Source organism: Trichosurus vulpecula, chromosome 4, assembly GCF_011100635.1.
Source record: "Trichosurus vulpecula isolate mTriVul1 chromosome 4, mTriVul1.pri, whole genome shotgun sequence".
Lineage (NCBI taxonomy): Eukaryota > Metazoa > Chordata > Mammalia > Diprotodontia > Phalangeridae > Trichosurus > Trichosurus vulpecula.
Genome location: NC_050576.1, coordinates 272,331,113 through 272,358,206, shown reverse-complemented (window position 1 = coordinate 272,358,206; position 27,094 = coordinate 272,331,113). Strand labels below are relative to the sequence as shown.

At 38.7% G+C, this 27,094-nt stretch overlaps 1 protein-coding gene across 1 annotated transcript in view; it reads right to left on the bottom strand.

Annotated features, from left to right (window-relative positions):
- COL4A4 (collagen type IV alpha 4 chain) overlaps positions 1 to 26,816 on the bottom strand; it is a 131,544-nt gene extending 104,728 nt beyond the window's left edge. Inside the window, exons 1-6 of the mRNA XM_036758314.1 lie at positions 26,761 to 26,816; positions 23,120 to 23,162; positions 17,041 to 17,118; positions 3,499 to 3,633; positions 3,222 to 3,266; positions 2,629 to 2,745 (exon numbers count right to left, since the gene is read on the bottom strand). Of these exons, the coding sequence (XP_036614209.1) occupies positions 2,629 to 2,745; positions 3,222 to 3,266; positions 3,499 to 3,633; positions 17,041 to 17,118; positions 23,120 to 23,162; positions 26,761 to 26,816 (474 nt within the window). The remainder of the gene's footprint in view (positions 1 to 2,628; positions 2,746 to 3,221; positions 3,267 to 3,498; positions 3,634 to 17,040; positions 17,119 to 23,119; positions 23,163 to 26,760) is intronic.
- Positions 26,817 to 27,094: the final 278 nt, after the last annotated feature.

Here is a 27,094-nt window from a genome sequence, read left to right as displayed (position 1 = left end):
GTGCTTCAGGTTCGTGAAACAGAATGGACTTAAGCATGTGTACACACACCAGACTTGCTCAAAAGATGTCTGAAAGCCATGAGCAAATGAATAAAACTTGAGTTCAATGACTTTGTGTAATACACTTTTTTTTCAAATTTCAGGCCCCAAAATTAAGGTGCATCTTATCCATGGGGAAATATGGTAATTACTAACGTCCAACCAGTGATTTAAAATACAACATCTTGTGGTTGCTTCTTTGTTCCCTACATTGTATTATTACTTTTAACTATAATTATCCAGTGCTTCTGAAACACATATTTGATATCCATCAGAAATTTGTACTAAATCCTAAGATTATCAATAGCAGAGAAAAAAGTAAGCTACTGATTTGATGGCTATGAATTAATCTGTTAAGTAGACAGAATTGCATTTACTTCCAAATAATAAAATGCATGAGCAGGAGTAATCTCTCTTTCATTGATCATGTAGTAACAAGCCAGGGATGGAATAAAGAAAAAAATTACTGATTTTATAAAATAGGAATAGATTCAGAGCTGGAAAGGGCCTTGGGGGATTCTGAGTCCAACCCTGAACTCTACAGATGAGGAACCCCAGACCCCTACATATTAGGAGACATGTGCATGGTCACCTAGGTATAGTAAGTTATCTGAGGTGAGATTTGAATTCGGGTCTTCCTGACTCCAAATTCAGGATTCTATTCCTTGAATCACCTACCTGTATATGATATCACTCTTTGTATACAAGCTTCTCTGTGTGCTTAGCATAGGACTGAATGGTAAAAATTACTCCTCTTATGCTTAGTCTCTTTCTATGCTCTTGGTCAAGTTGCAACCTCTCTGGGCCTCACTTGGAAATGATGACCTCTCAGGTGCCTTCAAGTTCTAGATCTGTAATCGATGCAGAAGGTGGCTAGAAAGATTGAGAAGTTTTGCAATGAAAGGGTGAGTGCTAGTCTTGCTCTGGGCACTAAAAAAGTAAACCAGCTTTTATGATGAAAGCTGCATTTGAATTCTGGGCTTTCCTTGGCTCCGTTGAGTCCAGGAACAGAATCAGAAGTCAGCTATAGCTCCGGAGCAAGAAAAGCTTACTAGAAACAACCCGAGTCTACGATGATTATTCAGGGAGAGACAAAAAACAGTCACAAGAAATCAGATTTAATGGCCAAAGCGCCTCCAGCCTTTTATAACAAGGAAGTGAAAAAAAGGAAGAAAGGCTGGAAAAATGAAAGTGTGCTCCTTGGTGGGCCTCTATTTGAGACAGACCTTAGCACTAAGAAGATGAGATACCAAAGGGTAAGCCTTTGGTTCAAGCCCAAGATGTTTGGGGAAGAAAAAGTTCATAAAGAAACTGGGAGCTTGGACTTTGCTGATAATGATCTACTTAAATGACTATTAGTGAACCCGATGAAAAGGAAGTTATTTGTGGCGGGCTTAGGTTGCCTGTTCCTGCAACTGAATGACTTATGACTTGGGGTATTTGTTTACTTTGGTAGTTTTCAACCTGAAAATTTTTATATCCATTAGAAGGGATAAAAGGGCCTTTCATCATTAATTATTTATTCAGTAGCCACATGAGGATAGGCAAATTTGGACCCTTCCCCACTGCCTTAAAGAGCATGAGCTCAGGGATGTGTCACATCAATGCGTTGGGATCATAGGATGCTATAGCTGGAAGATCATTCAGGGAGATCATTCAGTCCATTCCTCCTATTTTACAAATCAGAAAGAACTGTGTGCCAGAGAGAGAGAGAGAGAGAGAGAGAGAGAGAGAGAGAGAGAGAGAGAGGATAGGACCAGTCTAAGGTCAGCAGGTAAGCAGAAGCAAGGCCAGGATTTGAATGCAAGCAGTGTGGAGCAGCGGATGTAGCAATGGACCTACAATCTGGAAGACCTGGATTCATATTCTGCCTCAGACACTGCCTAGTTGTGTCACCCTAGCCAAGTCACTGTACTTCTTTCTGCCTTAGTTTCCTCATCTGTAAAATGATAGCACTGAACCCAATGGCCTCTAAGATCCAACAATGCTGTTTGATACAGTAATGACAAATTCAATTCTCTTTGCATTGTATCACATTGCCTCTGAACAAAGGCTGCACATACAACTGGACCAAGGCTGGAGGAAGTACATAGCATTCACATTTTCAGGTTTCAAGAGATATAATTGAGCCCAAGCATTTTTTCCCTTTAATTAAGTTTAAAATTTTTGTTTAAAAAAGAAGAGTCCACTATGAAAATTTATGGCAAAATCCTACTCCTCACTTATACAAAGCACAGAGGCCTTGGCCATTTCCAGTAATAGACAGAGGGACAGACAGATGGACAGATGGATGGATGGTTGGCTGGATGGATAGATATACCACTAGATGATATATATGTATATATTTGCACATACATACATACATGTGTACATATCTACATGGCATATATATCTACAGGTACATATACATATACATATCACTCTTGCTTTATTAATAACTTCTCACTTCAGAGGTCTCCAGAGTGTTTCTACATATAATGAAAGGCAAGGACTTTCCAGTTGTAGACTATGGTCTATGGAGCTGACAAGGTACAGTCTTGAATTGGAAGGCACACTGATTTCTAATGTCATATGCAAGTGATGTCTTACAGCTGGACCTTCTCGTCCTGGTGCTCCTCTCTCTCCTTGAAACCCTGGATCTCCTCTTGAACCATTGCGGCCATCGATGCCAGGTTTGCCTCTAGACCCTGGAGGTCCAGGATAGCCCTGAGGAAAAAAAATTAACTCGCTTACATTTGGTACTTTTATGAACTGCAAATATATTATTAATATTTGATTAAGTAAAATAGTTTAAGTGACTGGATACCCAAATAGGAGACTATCAATTGTTCAGGCAACCTCTCCTCTTTATTAGATATCATTGCCAAATAATAACTTTAAGTATGGAGTCACAGTTCTTGACATGGCACCTGGTGCCATATCAAGTGATAGAGTGATCTCACATTTTGGAAACTTCATTTAACCTGTTTGAAAACCTTGGGCTCCAAATACATCATTTTCATTTTCCCAGTTAATACCTTTCCTTTTTCAGTAGGGCAGACAAAATCTGTAAGTCATTATGTTTCTCCTGCACATATGGATATAAGGATAAGTAAGACATTGTCTTAGATTTGGTTCAAATGTGTAAGTTTGGCTTGAATGAGTTTCATTTTTTGAACAAGAATTTTTCAAGGGTTACTTACAGGTATGCCATCCAAACCTGGGAAGCCAGGTACTCCGGTTGGGCCCTAAAAATATCAGAAAAGCATAACCAACATAAAGACTACTCTATGATTAGGATAGCAAGTGAGTTAATTTAATGAGAATAGTAATACATAGGTTAAAAAAAGTTTAGTTGTACTATTAACTTAGATTTTTATACTAAGAGATATAATTTCTAATGCTTCTGCAAGTTTTTAAAATGCCATTTAGATGGCCAGTAGCAAATATTACATCTTTAATTTGCAAAAAAGTCTTAACCTTATCGCCTTTATCTCCTACTGGTCCAGGAGGTCCACTGTCACCTTTCATTCCTTTCTCTCCAGGTAATCCAATGGGCCCAGGAGGTCCCAGATCTCCAATAGGACCTTGGGGTCCTTGATGTCCAGGTTGGCCCTGAAAAGAAGAGAAAATAGGGTTCTGAAGAATAGTAAGCTCAAATCTTAAGAAATGTGTCTGTGGATCTGCACCATTCTGTGGATAAACTTACGTAAGGGAATATCTCAACTTAATAAGAACACAAATAATAAATTCCACGCAGAGTCCTCACAAGCAACATGTGTGTATATGTAATATATGCATATATTACATATGGACATGTGTGTATAATATATACACATGCATATATAAAATACACATATATATATATTATTACATCAAAGTACAGAGAATCTTACATGGAGGAATCCTACATCCTGATAATTATCCATCCTGGAAATATCAAATTAAATATTGCCCTCTTATCATTTCTGTTCTTCAATGAGATATTAAATTGAGACTTTCTCTCTTTATAGTATCAAAGAACTAAAAAGAAAAGGCTCTTTCACTATAACAAGTAAAGCAAGAGAAGAAAAATTGCCTGGATGAATCTCTTTAACTCAAATGGCACGGTACTTTACAAATGAGGGTGGGAGAGGGGGCAGGAGGGCAGTGTTTACTTTTCTTTCTTAACTTCCTTTGCCTGATTCTTTATTTAGATCAGACTCAGTGTCGTGTGTCTTCATATATTTATGGGGACAAAAATTGTACTTACTATCTGTGTAACCTGTGTAACCAATTCACTTTTCTGGGATGGTTTCATCCCCTATAAAAATGAGGGGGTAAGGCTGCATGGCCTCCAATGTCCCTCTGAATCTCTGAATGCTGAACTATGGATCTTATAGTTCAGAGGGACAGATCTTTGACTTAATTTTCTTCCTAAGTCTGAAATAAAACAAGGTTTGCCAACATCTCTGGCATGGAAGAAAGAGAAATCACAGAAAAAAGAGAAAAATTCTCTATGTCTTCTCTAACATAAGATTACTGAATGTCACAACCATAACGGTCTTATAGAGGAAGTGGTACTCTCAATAAAAGGGGTATAAAAATACTTTTGTTCAGATTACTCCTACTATCAACTAACAGTGTAAGGCACAGAACTCCTGGTCATATGTAGATCTGTGACATTTTGGCTCTGCTCCCTTTTCAAATTTGGAGTGTCCATTTGAAGGGAGGGAATTACTTTTCCTTCTTGTTATAAATCCACAAAGAAGGCATTGAGAAGGTCAGTCAGTCAATAAGCATTTATTAAGTACTATGTGTCAAGCACAGTTTGAATAGTTATAACAAGTTAGTTCCCTCTTTTTGCCCCCACCAACCAGGACAAATAATAATATTCAGTCAGGAAAGCAGTGAGCATTTAGAAGGATTAAGAGAAAAACAGTTTGTTTTTCCCTGGCTATTTGATTTCAATGAATACTCCTCAAGATCTGATACCTCTAGCAAGAGTGGTTTTGATAACCTTGGGCTTCTCTCCCAGTTCTGATGGTGCTCTTTAAAAAGTGTTTTCTTTCCTACCGAAGACCTAACTAAATTTCCCAAAGCCAACTTTGATATCATATATATATATATATATTTTTTTTTTCATCCTTTTTGAGCCAAGTTTTCATCTAATAGAAATGCATGGAAAACTAGCAGGAAGATGAAGACAGGGCTTTGTGAAAATTAGAACTTGCTTGGTAAACTAAAAATATATATCTCAACTAGACATGATGGCACATGCCTGTTATTTCTGCTACAGGGAAGGCTGAGGCTGGTATTTGACTTTGGGAGTTCTCAGCTGCAGCAGAGCTAAAGTTGGTCAGGCATCTAAATTAAGTCCAGCACTAATATGGTGAGTCTCCAGAATTGGGGGTAGGGGTGGGGGTGAGGCACTACCAGGTATAAGGAGCAGTGAATTCATCCAAGTCAGGAATGGAGTGGTCAAAACCTCTGTGCCTCAAGAACAGTGGTGAATGGGCTGCTACACCTCCAGACAAGACAGGGAAACCTCCTGTTAACAGCAGCAGGAAGAACAACCACCATATCTTCAAGCCTAGTATTTTAAAGGAAATCTGTAGCACCCAAGTGCGGGTAGTCAAAGTTAGGATATAATTGCTCGTAAGAAGTACAGTCAGTCCAGCATGGTGGATGGAACGCTGGACTTTGGAGAAAGGTCTGGATTCAAATCCTGCCATGTATACTTATTATATGATCATAATCAACTCTGTAAGACAGGGGTCAATCAATCCACAAGTTTTCATTAAGCACTTACCATGTGCCAGGCACTTTGTATGTATACTAAACACTGGAGATGTGAAGAAAAAGCAAACATAGCCCTGCCCTCATGGAGCTTATAATTTAATGTGGGCAACAGCATGTACGTATGCCCTAAACACCATAGAAGGAGAAAGAAATAGTAAATACATACAAAGAATAATTTACTTGTGTAACAAACTCCTTAATTGTTTTTTCTTTAAATTCAAAAGACAGGAAATGTGGTATAGCTATACTTAGGAAGACCTGGATTCAAATCCTACCTTTCACCTATACTGGGTATTATACTTGAGTCACTTACCCTCTCTGTGCCCTAGGTGACTCTAATACTATGAGCTGTAGAGTGGGTGTTCATTAATAGAGGGAATTCCCTCACCTAGAGTTCCCCATACCAATAAAAGATTCGAAAATTAACTGGTTATTTTTTTTTTACTATGTGCTATGTGTCCTTTACACAAACACATTTCATACCTTGACTTCCCAAATTCCTCATATGGAAATTGTATCCTCTGCCTAAAACACAGGACTTTAGGATAACAGATCTAAAATTACAGCCAAAAATTAATACTTAAATATAAAATGAAAATCTAGACAGAAACAGTGAGTTAACTCCTGCCTAGACATCATTTTAAAGAATTTCATTTTATACATTCAGTGCTGATTGAATGAGGAATAATTCAGTCCACAGGTGAATAAAAAAGACTACTGATTTCATTGATGTGTTATTAGTCAGGCTCCATGAGAGACAAAATGGTCCAATGGTCTGTGGAGGGGGCTGGAAATCAGAAACACCTGAGCACAGCTACTTGGCAACTCTGATACATGTTATTTGGGAGAACTGGGGAAGTCACTTAAATTTTCTATGCCCCAGGCAAAACTAAGCCCTCTTCTTACTCCTCATCCTTCCCAACCTCTCTGAAGTTGCACAACATTACTGACCTGCGCTGGAAAGAGGATTTTGCTCAGTAGGTATTCCCTAACCCAGTGAAATCATGGGGCTGAAGGGAAAAACCCTCCATGGTACAGAATGGGATGTAGACTGATGAATGTTTTTTGCTCATTTTCAAGGCTATGCAAGAAAGAAATTCTACATGAACTAAAATGAAAGACAGGCATAGTGGGTTTTATTTTTTCAAACTAGAAAAATGATAAGTAACTACAGAAATATTTTAATCATATTCATCTTTTAATAAACTTTTTCCCCTCAAAAATTATTCCATGTTTAAATGGGATGGTATACAAGATCCAGAATGATAACATATTTTCCAGAACTGCTATATTTAATTCATTTTTAGTTTTTAAAAATATTTTGCTACTGCACACTTTTAATTCAATGCATAGTTTGTGGCATTCAGTAGGAAAACAGATTCGCTGAACCCAGGATTCATAGTAGGTTTGACAGTTGATAGGACTTTTGCATGCCATGCAAGGCCATAGAATTTTCTCTCCTTATTTCATTTTGAAGACCTATAATGACTGGAATCTTTGCTGAGACCAAATGTCCATTATTTGTGCCCATCTAACATGCTCAATGTGGAAATAGAATCTTAGGCATGCCTTGCCATCAAATATCAAAGAATTCCTTGTCAGTTGTCTAAGTCAGAAAATTGTCTTGATCAATGCCAAGAGAGATGACTATTATTTTATCATACTTGGGGAAAGCCCGAGGGGAGGTGGAGAGAGAGAGAGAGAGAGAGAGAGAGAGAGAGAGAGAGAGAGAGAGAGAGAGAGGAGAGAGACAGAGAGAGAGAGACAGAGAGAGAGAGAGAGACAGAGACAGAGACAGAGAGAGACAGAGAGAATCTAAAAAAATTAGAGTCTTAATTTAAAGCCAATACACCAGCAACAGACTGGTAGAATTTTTACATAAAACACCTTAAAATCAACCTTTTGAACCTTTTGAACATCTGCTTATCTTGTTGCTCCAGGCAAGCAACTATGACAGAAAGTCAAGAGTTCCAGTACCACCTTGGAAAGGACAAAAAATTAATGGAGTTGCAATAATATGACTTCAAAGTTTTCTACTTTTTCTTTGACTCCCAAACACTTTCTCCTCCAGGAGGTAAATCAGCAAGAAAGACAAATGGTAAAATAAATAAGTTTGGGGTTTTGCCATCACTGTATGGTTTAATTATTCTCAATTAAGGTTCAGCTTTGATGTCTCATCATGGAATGGAGAGGACCCTGGGTTTCTAAAGGACAGTGCCTGACACATAGTATGTGCTTAATAAGTGCTTTCTTCTACTGACTTAGGTGAGCACAGCACAAGTTCTGACAGGTTTATCCCAAGTGGAAAGGTTCTAAGTGTGAGCCTAGCAACAGACTGGACATCTGCTGCCCAAGAACCAGCCCAATTAAATAGATACAGACATGCATTGGTGGAAAATTGGCCATCAGAGCATGAGGGCTGTATTGACTGCAGCAGTTTAAAAAGACCATCAGCACTAAGGCAAAAAAGAATGTAATCTGCAATATTTTGTCAATAAAACCTATTGATTTTTAAATTTTGAGACATTTCTCAAGTATATCCTTCCCTCTTCATGCCACTGCTACCACCCTACTGTAGATCCCATGGTTTTTCTTACTCCAATCAACAACTTCCTCCCTCCCTGATTCCAGCCTCTTCCCCTCTCCAGTCCACCTTACATACCTCACTGCAAAGCCACTGTTCTTTCAAAATCATTTGCATCTTATTTTCTTCCATCATCCTCACCACCACCACCACCACCACCATCATCATCATCACCACAACATTAATATAGCACTAAGTGCCAGACACTATGCTAACTACTTCATAAACCTTGTCCCATTTGATCCTCACAACATCTTATTTTCTTCCATCATCATCATCATCATCATCATCATCACCACCACCACCACCACCACCATCATCATCATCAACACTACTATCACCACCATCATCATCACCACAACATTAATATAGCACTAAGTGCCAGCCACTATGCTAACTACTTCATGAATCTTGTCCCATTTGATCCTCACAACAACCCTGGAAGGCAGGTGCTATTATCTCTGTTATTTTACAGTTGAGAAAGCTGAGGCAGAGAAGTTAGATATTCCATATCTCCCTCTTCTCTACTGCAGTAAGCCTAAACCCACCTCCAATTTTCAAAATCCTTCCGATTCTGACCCTTTACCACTATCAGACTTTATTTGCCACAGCTTCTGAACATACACTCTCTGCTCTAAGTCTTGCCTTCATTCCCACCTTTAGGCATTTCCTAATGTCTCTTCCTTCACCTGAAAATATTCGTTTCTCTATTTTGCCTGTCCATATTCTATACATTTTCTTAGGCCCAGACTAAGTCCTTCAACCCAACTACTGCTTTCTTTAACAACTTGAACCTTCATTGATTTTCATTTTCCTCCCTCCCTTCCTTCCTTTCCTTTCCTCCTTCCTTCTTTCCCTTCTTCCTTCCTTCCTTTCTCCCTCTCTTCCTTCCCTTCCTTCCCCTCCTCTTTCACTGTCTCTTTCCCCTTTTTGTTCCCTTTCCTTTCTCTTCTCTTTCCTTCCGCGCTAAGAGTGCCTCAGTCATTTTGACCTGCTCTGTTTCCATCTTGGCCTAGATAGCCATTCCTTGGGTGCCCTGGTGGTCTCATATTGATGCCACACAGGGCAGATACCTGAACAACATAGCCCACAATAGTTCAGAAATCTATAGTTCAAGAGACAGGCCAGGCTTGACCTATACCATCCTCATATCAGCTCCACTCATTCATTCTCCTCTCTTCTGGACACCCATGACACTTGTGGTCTGTGCCACAAAACTGACCACTTAATTAAATCCAGGATACTGTAATGGAAAGAGCACCAGATTTGGAACCAGAGGCCCTTCCTTCAAATTCTCATTAACATCTGTGGAATTTTGGACAAATCAGTTCCCTCTTGGGGCCCTAGTTTGTAAAAGGAGGGCTGAGTAACACAATTTGTATGATCCCACGCAACTCTAAATGCTGAGGTCCTAGAGAATGCTGTCTTGTGTGGAATATTTTTGTTGTTGATAATGATTATTATCCTTAAGGATAGAGACTGACTCTTTTTATATATTTATATTCTCTACAACACCCATCATTACAGAGCCTTGAACATCATAAGGCTTACTATACATATTAATTAACTGGTTAATTGACTGAGAAATGTCATGAAAACACACAAGGAATTCCTGGGGTTTGGGGTGGTGGGGTGGGGTGTTTAAAGGCTACCTAAGTGTGACTAAGTCAGAGAGCCACTGGGTGTCACTGTTACTTCACCAAATACCAAATAGGGCTGAAATTCAGCAAGGTTTGAGGAGTCATTTAGCTTTTGACTATTCAGCCCCTATTATAAGTAGAGATCTATGCTAGATATTAGGGAATATGGTAAAGAAAGGTGCTGAGTTAGACAGAGTGCTGGGTCTGGAGTCAGGAAGATCTGAATTCAAAACAGGCATTAGACACTTCTGAGCTGTGTGACCCTGAACAAGTCACTTAACCTCTGCCTGCCTCAGTTTCTTCAGCTGTAAAATGGGGATAATAATAGCACCTACCTCCCAGGGTTGTTCTGAAGATTAAATAAGATAATAATTGTAAAGCTTTTAGCACAGTGCCTGTCACATAGTAGGGTGGCACAGTAGATAGAATGCTAAGCCTAGAATTAGGGAGACTCATCTTTATGAGTTCAAATCTGGCCTCAAATACTTATTTGCTGTATGACCCTGTGAAAGTCATTTCACCCTATTTGCCTCAGTTTCCTCATCTGTAAAATGAGCTGGACAAGGAAATGGCAAACTACTCCAGTATACCCGCCAAGAAAACCCCAAATAGAGTCACAAAGAGTTGGACACAACTGAGAATGACTGAACAACAACAAAATTGTTGTCATTTTTATGAGTTCCCTACAGCAATAAAATCAGTCATTCATCCAGATCCAAAAATTAAAAAAAAAAACAATTTCGAAATATAAGAGAAAGTATTTACAGTAGAATGAGGGAGACCAAACAAACCCTTGGAAAGTACCCCTGATATACTTCCCCATCCCTGTACCTACAGGTGAAGATGCTGCCAATGGAACAACAATCACATGAGAAAACTCCATGGGCTTTGTGGGATGCAGGTATTTGATATTATTGCCCTGCCTTTGGGTACCTTATATGGAAGTCACATTCAAGTGCCCCAGAATCAAGTCAATCACTTTTCTTTAGCCACCTATGGTGTGTTCATCCTAGCCTGGAAGTTCCGTGAGATCAGGGACCACTGACTATGCAAACCCATCTTCCCCAGCACCTTCCCCAGTGCTCCCAACACACAGCTAGTACTTAATGCAAGTTTATTGGGAGGGTGAAAGGAATAAATGAATTGCATTTTGAATGATATAAAAAAGTGTAAGGTGTAGTATCTGTTCTCCAAGGGTTTAGAATCTAGTAGAGTTGAAATTTCAAAGGAACAAATTTAGACTGAACTTAAGTGAGAAAAAAAGTCCTGAAAATGAGAGCTATACAAAAGCAGAACGTGCTGCTCCAAGGAGCAGTGGGCTGTGCCTGACTTGGCCTTTGTTAAGAAGCTGGATGGCCAGGAGTGGTGGCTTGGGGACTGCTGAGGTTGGCAGACTGCATGAGTTCTAGTTCTGAGCTGAACTGATTGAGTGTCTACTCTAAATATGGTGAGCCATATATGCCAATATGGTGAACTCCCAAGCAATGGAGAACCACTTAGCCATCTAAGGAGGGGAAAACTGGCCAGGGTGGGAAAAACAGAACAAGGAAATGCTTGCATACTGCTCTCTTGAGATTGGGCCCATGAGTGGCCACTGTAATTCCAGCCTGGACAAGATAAAGGGGTTTAGTCTCAAAAAAGGAAAAAAAAGTAGCTGGATGACTATTTGTTAGTAATACTGTTACAAGTGATTCTTGGTCAAGCGGGAGTTGAAGTAAGGTCTTTTCTAATTCTGAGATTCTGTGACAACTAGACTCATCAAAATCAGTTCAACATTGGTTATTTGAGTGACTATGATGATGAAGGCAGGTCTGCTCATCCTACCTTGGCTGAAAAGCCCCACTTGCCACTCAAGTGAGATGTGAAAATCCGTAACTTAGCCTATGTAACAGCTCCTGAGTAACTGTGTGTAGATTACATATGACTTCAGTTCAAAGGTCCATTTTCTGTGGCCGGATGAGTTATTCACCAGGGCATTAATCCCAGCCAAAAAAACAATTTTCCCATTGAAATGAGATTATTTACTTTAAAAAAGGCTCAACAAAGGGAGAGGAAGGATTTAAAGTAGTTCTCTTTCCATCTAGACACCCCACATTCCTGCATGCACCCAGCTCCCTTGAATGCCATACTTTTTCTTCCTTCTTTATTTCTTTACTAATTAAATATCTACTATGTGCAGAGCATCATACCAGGTAGTAGAGAGGTGCAAAGTCTGGATAAGACACAATGTTTGCCCTCATGGACCTCACAGGCTGGTAGGGAGGTTAAATAGAATCACAGATAATTGTAAGACACTATAATATCCAAGTGCCTTAGTAAGGTATATATCAGACCACAATGTGAGTTACAAGGGAGAAGGTTGAAGGAGTTACTTTTCTGGTGCAAGATATGGGCAGTTTAGTATCTCACCCTCTCCCTAGGTCTCAACTAAAGGTCTCTGTGCCTTCACTCAAGAGTTTGCTTGTTGGCTAACTAACTGGCTTAGTTAATTGCTGTTAATTGTTCATTGTAATTGTCAATTGTATTTAATTGTTAATAGTTGATCGATGAAATAAATTATCAAAGAATTAAACATGTTTATTGAGTAAATATCCATATAAAGCACCACAGGGATACTATAGCACATAAGACGTAAGCCAGTGTTGCACGTTGTATGTGGTCTGACTGGGAAGATTAAGACATGAACACATAAGAGGATGACTAAGACAAGAAACAAATACCAAATAAATGAATGTGACAAATACCAAATAAATGAAACTGACACTAATGTTTATAGAAACCCAGAGAGAGATAGGTTCTTGAAAATGTTTGACAGCTTGGCCAGAATTTTATCACAGAAAAGGTGGTTACTTCTTCCTAACATGTAGTTAGCATATTTTTTCAGGTTTTTAAAAACACATTTGTTTGAATTTTGGGGCTAGGATGACCACCTAAAATCCAACTTTCTTCAGGAAACTTTATTGAAGTGCCTTCCCACTGTTGCTTATTTCCTATTTATCCTCCATGTAGATTGTTTGCATATAGTTATTTTCAAGTTGTCTCCCCCATTAGATTGTGAGCTTCCGAAGGGCAGGGACAGTCTTTTTGCCTTTCTTTGTATCCCCAGGGCTTAGCACAGTGCCTGGCATGTAGTAATAGGTGCTTCATAAATGTCTATTGGCTGACTGATCAGGAAAGCCCTTGGATATAAGGAGGACTTTGAAGAAAAGATGAACTTAAAATGAGTAAGAAGAGAAGGAAGGGCATTTCAAGCAGGAAAAAAAATGTCTGGAAGAAAGTCACAGACATGGAAATGGGTAAGATGTATTCAGGACAAAGTGAGTGGACTAACCTGGAGAAGATAGGGTAGGGATATATTGTGGAGAGCTTCAAATGCCAGGCTGAGAAGTTAGGTCTCAGTCCTACAGGCAGTGGAAGAAACATGCCTGGGAACAGAACTAACACATGAGATGACCCAATCAAGATTCAAAGAGATCTTGCTAAACTAGAACAGCAGGTAAGATCTCATGAGATAAAAGTGAAGGGGGATAGCATAGGGTTAAAACATTGTTAGAGAGAATAAAGTATGATTAGGCAATAATTTATCCAAAAAAGTTGGGGATGGGGATGGAAGGAGAGTTCAGTGAACTGTGAGCTTAAAATGAGTGAAACAGGACAGCCCCCAAAAAGCTAATATGATCTTAGCCACTGGGCCTGTGATGAGAAACTCCCTTGAACCAATGAAGGTTAGTATCTTCTGTATAACTTTTAATCTTAAAGAATTTCCTAGAGCACTGAGAGAGATGTCTTAGCCAGGGTCCCCCAGCCAATGTGAAATTTATTTTGGTGAACTGAATTGTCACAGAAGCTCAGAATTGGAAAGGACCTACTTCTGTGGTCTGTGACTTTAAGGCACTTAAGACTTTACTCACTAAAGCCATGCTGAGCCTTGCCCAGATGCATCCCTGCTCACCTTAGGCTGAGTTAAAAGAGACACAGCATCAAAAAAGAAGAAAAATGCTGATAATATCTCATCATCAGTGAAACACTGAAAAAATGTATATAAATGCGTGTGTACATATACATACACATATACATATATACACACATGCACATATACATATATATGCATACATATGGGGAGGAAGAAGTTCAGAAGGGAACACAGACAAGCAAGGTAATGTTGAAACCACCATGTTTAATATATGCCAAAAAACATGAGTTGTAGATAGCAGAAAAATACTGTCATATACATGTTCTCTTTCTCTATTCTTCTTTGTATAAGGAAATATAAATGTCAGTATGTTATGTTAGTAAAATTCATAAGAATAAAAAATTAAGAGGCATAATGTCTAGGAATAAGGAGGTGAGTGCCTCACTGTACTCTGCTTTGGTCAGATCCCATTGGAAGGACGCATTCTGAGTACATTTCTAATCTGGAGAATATCCACAGGAGGGCAACCACCAAGGTGGGAAGAATTTAAAATTCATGCCATGTGAAAACTGGTTGAAGGGACATTTAGCCTGGAGGACATGACACAAGGGAGACAACAGCTGTCTTCAAATATTTGAAGCACTATCAGGTGAAAGAGGAATTATGTATTCTCCTTGGCCCCAAGGAGAAATAGGCTGCTATTGTAGAAAGGGAGATTTAGTTTTGATGTAAGCAAACAACTTTCTAACAATTGTTGTTATTGGTCAGTTGTGTCTGACTCTTCATGACTTCATTTGGGGTTTTCTTGGCAAAGACATGGGAGTGATTTGCCATTTCCTTCTCCAGCTCATTTTACATATGAGTACATTGAGGCAAACAGGATTAAGTGACTTGCCCAGGGTCACACAGCCAGTAAGTATGTGAGGCCACATCTGAACTCAGGATGAGTCTTCCTGACTCCAGGTTGGCACTCTATCCACTGTCCCACCTAGCTGCTATTCTAACAATTAAAATAGTCCAAAAGTCAAAGAGGCTACCCTCAAGTGGGAATTGACTTTACCCCCACTTGACAGCTTTAAACAAGATTTATTATAAAGACAATCCTTTGTCAGACACCAGTGGCTCTAGATGGCTCTTATCATCCCTTCCTACTGTGAAATTTGGCAGTTCTGTGATTTTGCGATTCTTAAATCCTAATCTCAGTCTATAGCCCAAAGATGTAATGAGTATAATCCACCAATCCCACATCCAGGTAATAGGACCTCAGTACCCTACATCTCTATTATACTTTACAGTTTTCAAAGGGCTTTTAACAGTTGTGACCTCATTAATTCTTCTAAAAATCCCATGAGCTAGGCAGAGCAAGTATTAAGATCTCCATTTTGCTGATAAGGAAACAGACTTCAAGAGGCTGGCTCGCTGCAGGTCATGAGACTAGCAAATTTTAGAGCCAGGCCTAAGAACCTTGGTTCCACATCACCTTGCTTACCTTTATCCCCTTCTGAACTTCTTTCCTCTCTCTTCTGTGTATTTTTGGGTCTGGTTATCCTCCCACTACACACTCAAAGTAGTTTGATCTGAGTTCAGAATGGCCTGCTTGATTTGAGAGTAAATAATGAAAGGAGGTCAAGGAATACTCATGCCAAGGCAGTGGGCTGTGGTATAGTCAGGTTAACCCATAAAGAGCTTCATTCTTACTCAGTGCGTGCTATACACAAGACCTTATGGGGTACAAAGTTATAAAATACACAGTTCCTCCCTTCAAGAGTGTCTTTTCCCAAGTCTTAACTCACTAATCTTGACTGAATTTTAGTTCTTAAGTAGTCATGTACATTCCACACAAGACTGGCATAGGAAAGTCAGACTTCAAAAGAGTAGGCAAGATTTGACCCAAAGAATTGTCCAGAGCATTTTAGAACACACCTTCCCGTAAAACTGTGGGATATTTTTGTTTTTATTGTTCTAGCCAAGTTGGAACAACAGGGAGATTAGCCACCCCCATGGAATTCCAGAACCTCATCTCAGAAACCAACATTCATTAAGTTTTTTAAAAGACTTTATAATGAAAAGGTTACAAAAAGGGGGATGGGGAGAGCAGCACATGCAGAGAACATAATTTTTTTCCAAGACATTCCTCTCCTTTTCTGCCCATTTTCCTCTTTCTCCCATCAACTTGCATTCTGAATCAGAATCTTCAAAATTTAGGATGAACAAGGGAGCCTTTAGGAAAATAGCTGTGAGCATCCAGCCCGAATGGATGATGGTATAGTATAGAGTGAAATGTAAAATACTATAGCCTTCCTGAAATTTTTAGCATTGTTTTACATGAAGCAGTATTCCAAACTTCCTTCTTCACTAGCAGAAATAGAAATAATAGGGGTGATGGAAATAAGGCTATGTCTGGGCCCCTTACAAGAAGAAACTGGTTTTCCTCTTTTCAGAAACCTTTCCTTCCTTTTCTCTCATTGCTCTTCTTCACTGGAAATCAGATTAAGAACATGTGATTTGCTCTTAGGTATGAGACAGTCATATACATTAAAACTTAGCCTGGATGACTTTTTATTTTCAGATCTGAACAATGTGAAAATATGGAGGTTGATATTTTTATTGCCCTTGATCTATATTTAAAATTTTCTACAAACCAAATTCATGGAAGATTGCTGAAATGTTCCCTCAACTAGAATAGAAGGCCCTCGAGGACAGGGATTGTCTATTTGCATTTGTATTCCCTTAAAAAGGGGGAACATGTATTTATGTATGTATATACACACACATATATGTATATATATGTACACATTTGTGTGCATATATATATGTATATGAATTTATATTCCTTTATGGCAAGCTGCTTAGTAAAATGCTTGCTGATTTGACTTATAAGATGCACTGTGATCAACCAGATTACTTGGCCTGCCACTCCTGTCTGTACAGAGTTCTGATTACAATGTAAAATGCTCTTTGAGATGGGATGAACTCATTATTGAAAGTTATTATAAAAGTTATGTATTTCCCAAAGTGACCAGGGATTGGGGATCACCAGGATATCAATTTTGATGTTTCAAAATGGCACTTACTTTATTAGAGCTAACTGCTCAACCACTTACCCGAGATCCTTTTTCAGGAAAACACTGGCAGACTGAACAATCTCGTCCTCCACAAGGACCAGAGTACTTCTTTCCGCCCTGAAAGTTTAAAAAAAAGTTGTTTAGCAGTAAGACACAGTTTACTTTGGAATGAAACTACTCAGTCTAACTCACTCATTGGAATTTGGTAAACTTTCCTTTTATCTTTCAATCCATGAGGTCCCAATACTGAATCAGCCATACATACTGATCACCCAACCAGATTTGTTAAGCACCTACTGAGTAGCCACACAGTGCTAGGCAAAGGGGATGCAAAGACAAAAACAGGGTCAGCAAGGTGATGCAGTGAGTAGAGTACCAGCCCTGGAGTCAGTAGGGCCTGAATTCAAATCCAGCCTCAGATACTTGACACACTTACTAGCTGTGTGACCTTGGGCAAGTCATTTAATCCCAATTGCCCTGCCTTCCCCCCTCCAAAAAAAGAGACAAAAACAAAGAGTTCCTGCCTTCAAAGAGTTTATATTCAACTCAATTCAATGTACACAGTCAAGTAAACAAAAGAAAGTACAAGGTGTTTGGGGGGTTGGGGGGAGAGGTAGCTCTCTAGTGAGAGGGTGAATCAGGAAGAACTACATGTGGGAAATGACTGAACCAAGCAAGAAAAAGGCAAGAGATTCTGAGAAGAGAGAATGCACCTCATGAGTGGGGGCTAGCTGATATGAAGACAAGAAGAAGGGAAATGGAATAATAATAATAATTAATAATCACAGCTACCATTTAAATAACACTTTAAGGTTTGCAAAGTGCCTTACAAATATTCCTATCTCATTAGATCCCCACAATAGCCCTGGGAGATAGGTACTATTATCATCCCCATTTTACAGATGAGGAGACTGAGGCAAATAGAGGTTAAGTCATACATAAGAGGTCATACAATTGGTGTCTGAGGCAAGATTTGAACTTGCATCTTCCCGGATTCCCAGTCCATCAATCACTGTATCCACTGTGCCACCTAGTTTCCATGTAAGACGAGTTTGGCTGGGATGCAGAGCATGTGAGAGATAATAATATTTAATAAGTCTGGAGCCGAATTGTAATGGGCATGAAATGTCCAAAAGAGAAGTTGGAATTTTAGCCAGCGGATAATTGGGAGCTACTGGAGTTTATTAACTAGGAGAGTGACGCGGTCAATTTGTGATATGGGAACATGATTTTGGCTTCTGTGTGGAGGGGGGAAGATGAGAGAGGGCAGTGATTTGAGAAAGAGACCAGTATAAGAATCCAGGAGAGAGGAAAGTGAGAAGAGTCCTAAAGACATTTAATCTGGGGCAAGGAAAGGTTGTAATAAAATGGTCAGTGTCACCCAGGGAAAGCTGCTGGAGTTACCTGGTCATCGAATGCATAACTGGGATCCATCTTACCTGTAGGCTGAGTTCTATAGCCATATGAGTGATACTGTGATCGATAGAGCAATACTGTGGTTTGAAAGGCATGAGGAAAATTCTTTCTGTTCCCAATTTTCCACAGAAATCTTTCCTCCTCCTGCCTACTGCTGATGTCTCATTTCTATTACATTATAAATTCTGTCTTTGGGTCTAAGGCCTACTCCATGTCAAGATACAAAAGCAACTCACAGAGGTAACATTTTAAATTATCAGTCATTAATACTTTAGTGTGAATAAGTTTCTCGCCACCTTCCAATGTGACAGCTAACCAAAGTTTTGATAACATCAAGAGAGAAATCCGTAACATTGAATAAGATGTAAAAACACTAGCAGAATGCTTAAACAGAAGGTTCTGTGCTTTCATCACAGGTCTCATTCACTGTCACCACCCAAGGTGACCCTTAGATTTCTACCTTGGGACTACAGCTGTGTCCTATCAGCACTTCTCTTCCATAGTGAGTTATCAGAATATCACAAGCTCAGTCAACCATTAAGAATACAAGCTTTACCTTGAACCATTAAGAGTACAAGACTTAACTGGCTGTTCAGAGAGGAGGGTCAGGGAAACTGTATATAGGTAGGCAAATTACAGCTAAATCTCATAGCTCCAGAATTCAGCTTTGTCCACCTGGGTATGGCTTCTGTTCTAATTTTCCTTAGATCACCCCCAAGACAGGCAAGTTCTCATTCACAGGCACTAAAGGAAGCAAGGCGGCTTTGGTGGTCCCAGCCACAACTCTGGAGATCAAACTAAAACTACTTTCCCTAAAGCAGTGTAAGGCCTCAGTTGGTTGCTCCACCCAACCCAGGCCCCATTTCCCTTCCACTCACCTACCCTTCCCCACCCCCCAGCTCCTACCACATATGACTATGAGGTACTCAGGGAAGCTAGGTAGTAGATTAGATAGATCGCCTGAGCTGAAGTCAGGAAGACGCATCTTCATGAGTTCAAATCTAACCTCAGACAGTTACTAGCTGTGTGTCCCTGGGCAAGTCACTTAACCCTGCTTGCCTCAGTTTCCTCATCTGTAAATAAGCTGGAGAAGGAAATGACAAACCATTCCAGTATCTTTGCCAAGAAAACCCAAATGAGATCAAAAGTGTTGGACGCAACTGAACAACAACACAAGATGAACTGACTTCACAAAATTTCTTTCATAACACATTTCTTCTTCCATATCTTGGCAACTAACCCTTCTGACCTACTCACCATTTTTCTATTTCCAAAGAAAGCAGTTTATTAAGTGTACAGCTACTTTTAAAAGTCAAGAACATTTACATAAATTAGCTGACTTGTGGCCCAAAGGAAATACACCTACATTTGAAGAGCTGGACTATTCATCTCAGAAGCCTGGTATTCAAGGTACTAGGTACGCATCTTGAGGATGGAGATAATGAAAAAGGGGTGAGAAAACCTTCTGAACACAAAATTCATTGACTTAACCATTCTATCTGAGGATCAGTCCTGACCTAAATATTGGCGCAAAAAGGCTTCTTTCTCTATTTTTTCAAGGTTCATGTTTTGAAACCTAAGACTGTGTTAAAGTATTACGGCAAGAGGCCTAAGCTGGGAGTGGGGAGGAGAAGAGGAAGTAAGAAGGAAGTCAGAAGACACAAGAAGATTCGAATTCTAATCCCTGCTCTGCCAACCAACCATTAAACTGTAATTTTGCATGAACTACTATACTCGCAGGGTGAAAGAGAATCTGATTTGTCTTCGAAGGCTCTTCCACTTTTTAACTGTGCAATGTTGGGCAAATCATTTTACCCCCTCACAGTCCTCCTCGTTCAGATTTCCTGAAAAGGGCTCTCAAGTAAGTGACTGAACAGTCAGTTTGGATAAAGTAAGAGCCATTTGGAAGCAAATTAACAAATGGGGGGTGGGGCGGTGAAACTAGATGATCTCTGAGGCCCGTCTTAGCGCTAAAACAATAATACTGTGATCCCTGTGCTTCAGTGTACTCATCTCTAACACGGAGAATTTAAAACAGCTTACCTCTAAATTTCCTTCCAGCAATGCCATCCCGTACTTTCTATTAACTGGCCATTACCAGCTCCCAGCAGTACATAATGTGAAAAGCATTCCTCCACCTGGATACACACACACACACACACACACACACACACACACACATACACACACACACACACACACACACACACACCCCTCCATTTTTTTTCTTTAAGGCAACATGATTAAGGGACTTGCCCAGCATCACACAGTATCTGAGACTGGATTTGAACTCAGGTCCTCCTGACTTCAGGACTGACATACTATATACTGTACCACCTAGCTGCCCCACAGGTCTCCATTTCAATGTCATTATCCGTACTTCTTTCAAAGGAAAAAAATGTGTCTGAAGAATATGTTAAAAAAAAGTTCAATTTAAATACTATTAAGTAATGCTACATATTTAAACAAACTATGTATTCCAAAAGTACATAAAAGATGCTGTTACAACTAGATAATTTAAACAAAAATGCATTTGAAACTTAAAAAAAATGCCCTAGAGTCCTAAGTAACTCATTATCTTCAAATGCCAAAACATTAAGTTCAAAGCCAGTAGAAACTTATGATAAGATTTTTTTAAAAAATGTTTCCAGCCAAACCATGACTGCAAACAAGCACCTGGGTAACCTGAACACTTGGGTCATTTGAGGTTGGGATACAGTTACTATGTGTTCAGTGAAATCTCTAACAGGACAATGGATATACATGCACCTTGATCATACTGGCAAGAGTGTTTCTTTTTATTTCCATTTTCAATGAAAGATTTGTAGCAAAGGAGCATTTTGCTACTTTTAAGGAAGTGGCCACTTAAAATATTGGCAGTTACTACTAAAGATAGATGAGCATGTTTGCAACAGCCTGCAAGAACAAAATAACAGATGATAACAGGATCTTAAATTTACAGCTGTTTCAAGTGGGAAAAGGAACCTTAGAGGTCTCCTAGGCTACCACCTCATTTACAGATGAGGAAAATAAGGCTAGAAAATTGCCATGACTTGTACAAGGAGACAGAATCAGTATTCAAATATGGGTTCTTTGATTATGAGTTTTAAATATTCTTCTGGCTTTAAATATACCAAATAGAATACCATTTTAAGAATAAAACAAATTCTAAGAAAAGATCGAGTCTTCTAAAATGGATAATGTGTACATATATTATATTATTAATTTATCTATTTACATGATTTCATCAATTTGAAGAGCTACTTATCAGTGTGGAAACTTCCTCAACAAATACAGTTCAGGAACTGGTTCATAGTTGATGGTCTTAGGGAATTACCCAGAGGCACTGAGAGGTGAGTGACTTGTCTAAGGTCACATAGCCAGTATACATCAGAGACAATACTTGAACTCAGTTCTTCCTGTTTCCCAAGCCAAACCTCTGACCACTACTCCACAATACCTCTCATGTTATATATTTTAGAAACAACAAAGCTACTAAGTTAGACAAACAAAATTTTTAAAATATAAACAACGGTCATCTAGATAGCAATATAATCGGATAGTCTCAAAGACAGACATCTCAGTATCTCTTGATAAAGAATAAGGGATGGTTCACTTAGCCTGAAGAATTTAAAGGTATAATTGAGAGGCAGTGAGGCATGTATGACTTAAGTCTCAACTGAAGCCCAACCTCCCTCATCTGCAAAATGGGGAGAATATTTGTACTACTTACCTCACTGGGTTGTTGTGGGGGGGGGGGGGAACTTGGTAAAACTCCTAGCTCTCCCTGAGTTATTGTTATGAGTACCTTTGCTATATTGTAGGTTCAAGTAAAAGACATTCTAGGCCTTTCTCCTTTATTCAGTTCCTAAGGTTACTAATTTGTTCCACATATGTATCGCCCTTTCTTAAAATCTGACTTTTGTACAATGGTGTACAAAATGGATCTTTGAATGTCAACATCTTCTATGACAATACAAGAGGGAACAGGACGAAGGAAATTTTGGTTAGAGAGTTACAGTCACTGGTTGTAAGGGCCAGAGGTTGGGGGGTGGTATAGAGGTAGTTGTAAACCCTTGAAATGAACTTGATTCATGAGACAGGGGAGGAAAAGGAAGAAGTTTATCACGGGAACAAATGGAATAAGAAGAAAATGGAGTGAATTACAGCACAGTGAGTATGTATAGCATTTTAGAAATTTCAAAGTGCTCTTAACCTTGTTATCTTCATTCATATACTATTAGGTCGAATTCAAAGACTTCATCTGGTTGAACACTCATTTTACAGATGAAAAAAAACTGATGCTCAGGAATGACTTGTCCAAGGTCACACAGCAAGTTAGTAACAACATTGCAGCTAGAATCCAGTTCGGTGCTCTTTTGACATTAGATCCAATTGCCACTCAGAATAATCATATGAGATGGATTGGATAGATCCATTTTACAGGTGAGGAAACATAAGTATAGAAAGATTAAGTAACTTCCTCAAAATCATATAACATTTAGTGGCAGATTGGGAATAGGACCAAGGTCTCCTAACTCCTAGTTAAAAGTGTTTCCCACTATATCACACTGGAAAGAGAGGAAAGGAGTGGTGGTGGTAAACTTCTATTTTGTTTAGCTTCCTTATTATTTTGTAAAAGTTATAAAAATGTATGCATAGACTCAAAAGCCTGAGAATAATCTCTAATTGATATACTTACCCCATAAACTTGTTGTATAGAAAAGAGAATAATTACAAGTGACCTGATAAAAAGAAAAATCCAGTTTAGTTTAAATTGTTCACTCTAATACAAAACAAAACAGAAATGAATAACGAAGGTGAATATGCAGGAGCCTCTCCTCATCACTGATAGATTCCTTGTCACTAGCTATACAAGAAGACGTAAACTCTCAGAGCTGGTTCTCTGCCGCTGACTACCTCCATCTTCTGTTTTCAATCAACCAACAATGACCTCTTCCACTTCTGCTCTGCGTTTAGCATCTTCCTGGGTGCTGTAGACCATATAAAGCAAAGGATACAGACCCTATCCTCAATAAGCTTATGATTGTGTTTGGAAGACCAAACAAACGAATGTGAAACAACTGGGGGACAACGGAACACTCCTAAGTGCTAAGTTATATGGGTCAGACCCTTACGTACTGCTGGAATGTAAAGTCAACAGTGAGGGCTGATATGATCAGAGAAAACTTCAGGCAGGGGTGGAGGGGTGGGTGGAGGGTAGCTTAGGCTAGGTTTTGAAAGGTAGGTAAAAAAGGAAGGGGATGATTTTCCAAGCAAGGGGAAAAACATAGAGAAAGAACATGACTTGAAAGTTCCGGGATGGGAGATGAGACTTGATTTATTAGACAACAGGGAATTATTGTAAGTTTTGAGTAGAAGCAGAATTGAAGCAGAATGAAAAAAGCAGAATTTCATACATTTGTTGTTATAAAATACTACTATGACATAAGAAAAGATGACTGAAGATTTCTAAGAAGCAGGGGAGGACTTATATGAATGGATACAGAGTGAAATAAGCAGATTCAGGAAAACAAAACATATACAACGACTAAGCAAAGGAAACAAAGAAGAGGATCTGAATATGCAAGTGGAGGAAAAACTGCCCCTTTTCCTATTGACAGAGGTGGGTACTGTATGGTTGTGAAATACTCCCTATACCTTCAGGCATGTAATGTTTTTTCTCTTTTAAAAGTATTTTTTTAAATACGGGATGGCTCACTGGGTAGGCATGGGGAGCAAGGGATATATTGAAAATAAAGGAAATGTAAAATGAGTAAGATCAACAAAACAATAAAAATGACTTCAAAATAGCACACATTTATACACACTTTATGGTTAACAAAATGCTTTCACTCCCATAATTTCATTTCATCTCACAAAAACCTTTGAGGTGGGTAGCCTAAGTATTATTCCTATTTTAAATGTGAAGAAACTGAGGTACAGACTTATATGATCATAGACTTAGAGCTGAAAGGGCCCTGAGAAATCATCTAGTCTGACCCTTTCATTTCACAAATGAGATAAGAGAGGTCCAGAGTTTGCCCAAAGTCCCCAACACAGTAAATGGCATCACTGGGATTTGAAATCATGCTGTCTGATTATATGACCAAAGTTTTACCATGGCATCTTAAGTGATTTATTCAAGGACACTCTCCCTTTTTTCTCCATTTATTTTTTCTCTCTTTCTTCCAAAGTCTTTTGTCTTAAGTGAACATTCTTTCCCCACTCTTAATGCAATCTCTTTGAGTTGCCGATAAGCTCAATTTAAATAGATGAAGGCGAAGGAGAATCTAAGGCATGCATCCATACAAAACTCATGACTCATATGTTGAAAAACTAGGAGTCTAGAAGAGGACCATAATTTTCTTTCAATGGGTTTTTTTTAATTTAGATGCCTTCTATATAGGGAGCTTTTTATCCTGTAATAAAGTCTTGCGATTTTATACCTGGCTAATTTGGAATACATGAAAATTCTCAGAAGAACTAAGTTGGCATTGGCCTCTATCCACCAGCAAATTAAAGTACAAACACAGGAGGTATGTAGAGAGATGGTGATGTTTCAATATTTAAGACAGTAAACTTGGAACACAGATTTGTAAGTTACTACTCAGTTTACTCTCAGCCATGGCTAACTATTGGACTAGTGTACTTTTGTATAGCAGTTAATTTTTGTATATGTTGTCTCATTCTATTCTCACAAGAACCCCCTGTGATGGTAGGGCACTTATTATCCCCATTTTACTGGTGAAAAAGTGAGGTCTTGTCCAAGTCACAGTTAGCAGAGAGAATTAAAAATAAGTCTTCTCATCAGTTAATTGTCACTTTCATGAAACCAAAATGCTTCTAAATAGCCAGTTCCTATTGCAGTCTGTAATTGGAAGTAATGAAATTCTAATTCTCCATAAAAGTAACCAGTAGTATGGACTTTTCACCAGTCTTTTCTGTAAGTAGTCCTAACCTGGACTTATTCTGCATAGCTCCAGAAGCAAGAATAAGGCCTAGTGGAACCTAGTTACTGAGGGGCAAATTTTGAGCAAATATAAGGGGAGGGGGGAGGAAATAAGCATTTATATAGTATCTAGTATGTCCCAGACGCTATACTAAATGCTTTACGTGTGTTATTTCATTTGATCCTCACAACAAACCTTAGAAGCAGATGCTGTTATTATCTCTATTTTACAGTTAAGGAAACTGAGGCAAACAGAGGTTAAGTGACTTCCCCAGGATCCCACAGCTGGTAAGTGTCTGAGACTGGATTTGAATTCAGATCTTCCTGATTCCACCCCAGCACTCTGTGCACTGAGCTACCCAATGCAGAATGTTCTCACAAATAGCTCTGTCCAGCATTGAAATGGACTAATTTGTGATGCCTTTGGGCTAATTTTTTTGCCTGTGTACACCCCAGCAAGTAGTGCAGAATCTAGCACATAGTAGGTACTTAATGAATACTTGTTGATTGAATAGTTGACAAAATAAGGAGTTCTACCAGTGCTTAAAAAAAACAACTGGACAGCTTGTTGTGCATCTTGTGAAGAGGATTTATACATTGGTCAAGGAGTTCGACTTAATGACGTTTAAAGTCCTTTCTAAGTTAGATTTACTTAGTTCTTTCAAAGGAGCTCCCTTACCCCTCTTCTCCAGCAAAATTGTGTGATTTACCTAACTTTTATAATTATTTAACATTCACAATATATTTTGTTATTGGATAAGGGTTTTGGATTTAATTTGTCAGACTAGGCCTCACACCAACATGATAAAACATTGTCTTAACTATGAGGGAAGTACAGCATTGAGCACACATACAAATTATTTTGCAGTCAGAGAGAATTACAGGCAGGGTGCAATTTTAACTCCAATTTTAACAAATATGAAACACTTTGAAAAGCTTAAAGGATTATACGTATACATATATACATATATGTACACACATATATACATATACACACAAATATATGCATATAAATTTACACATATATATGTATACATAAAGTCCTTTATATATATGCATTATATATGCATATATGGCAGGTGTTAATATTATTATTAACATTATTATTGCATTCCTGGATGATTTTTGTCTACTGAGTTATATTATATTTAAACTGATGACAACACTGCTTTTTAATTAATATTTAAAAGAAAAATATTTAAATGTGCTCAGGATTTATGATAAAAAGTCTTTTACCATGATGTGAACAAAGTAGGCATTAGGTTATGTTAAGCTTATAGGATTCATTTTTACAAAAGCAGAAAGCATGCAAGTTAACAGTTGTCTATATGATGCCCAGGTTTCAGAGAGTGTGGTATATGAAAACAGATGGGCACAGCCATGACACTTACCAAGGACCCATTACAAACTGTTTAAGCCATCTGAAAGAGCACTTCATTAATGCCATTCACACTAATGACTTCCCATTCAGGTCTTCACTTCCTATAAAGGTCCTCAGTCAGTGTTTCTTTCCATTCGCATGAATCTTGTCTCTAAGCGATAACCTATGTAGTCCTGCTTTGAAATCTGTATGTATTAAGAAGAAAAATTCCCTTAAAAACAGTATGTTTCCTGTTGATTATTCATTATTTCATTATTCACATTATAATGAGCAAAATATTCTTCTGAGGACAGATTCAACAAACAGCATTTTTGAAGAATTACCTTACTCTCTTTCTGTGGGAT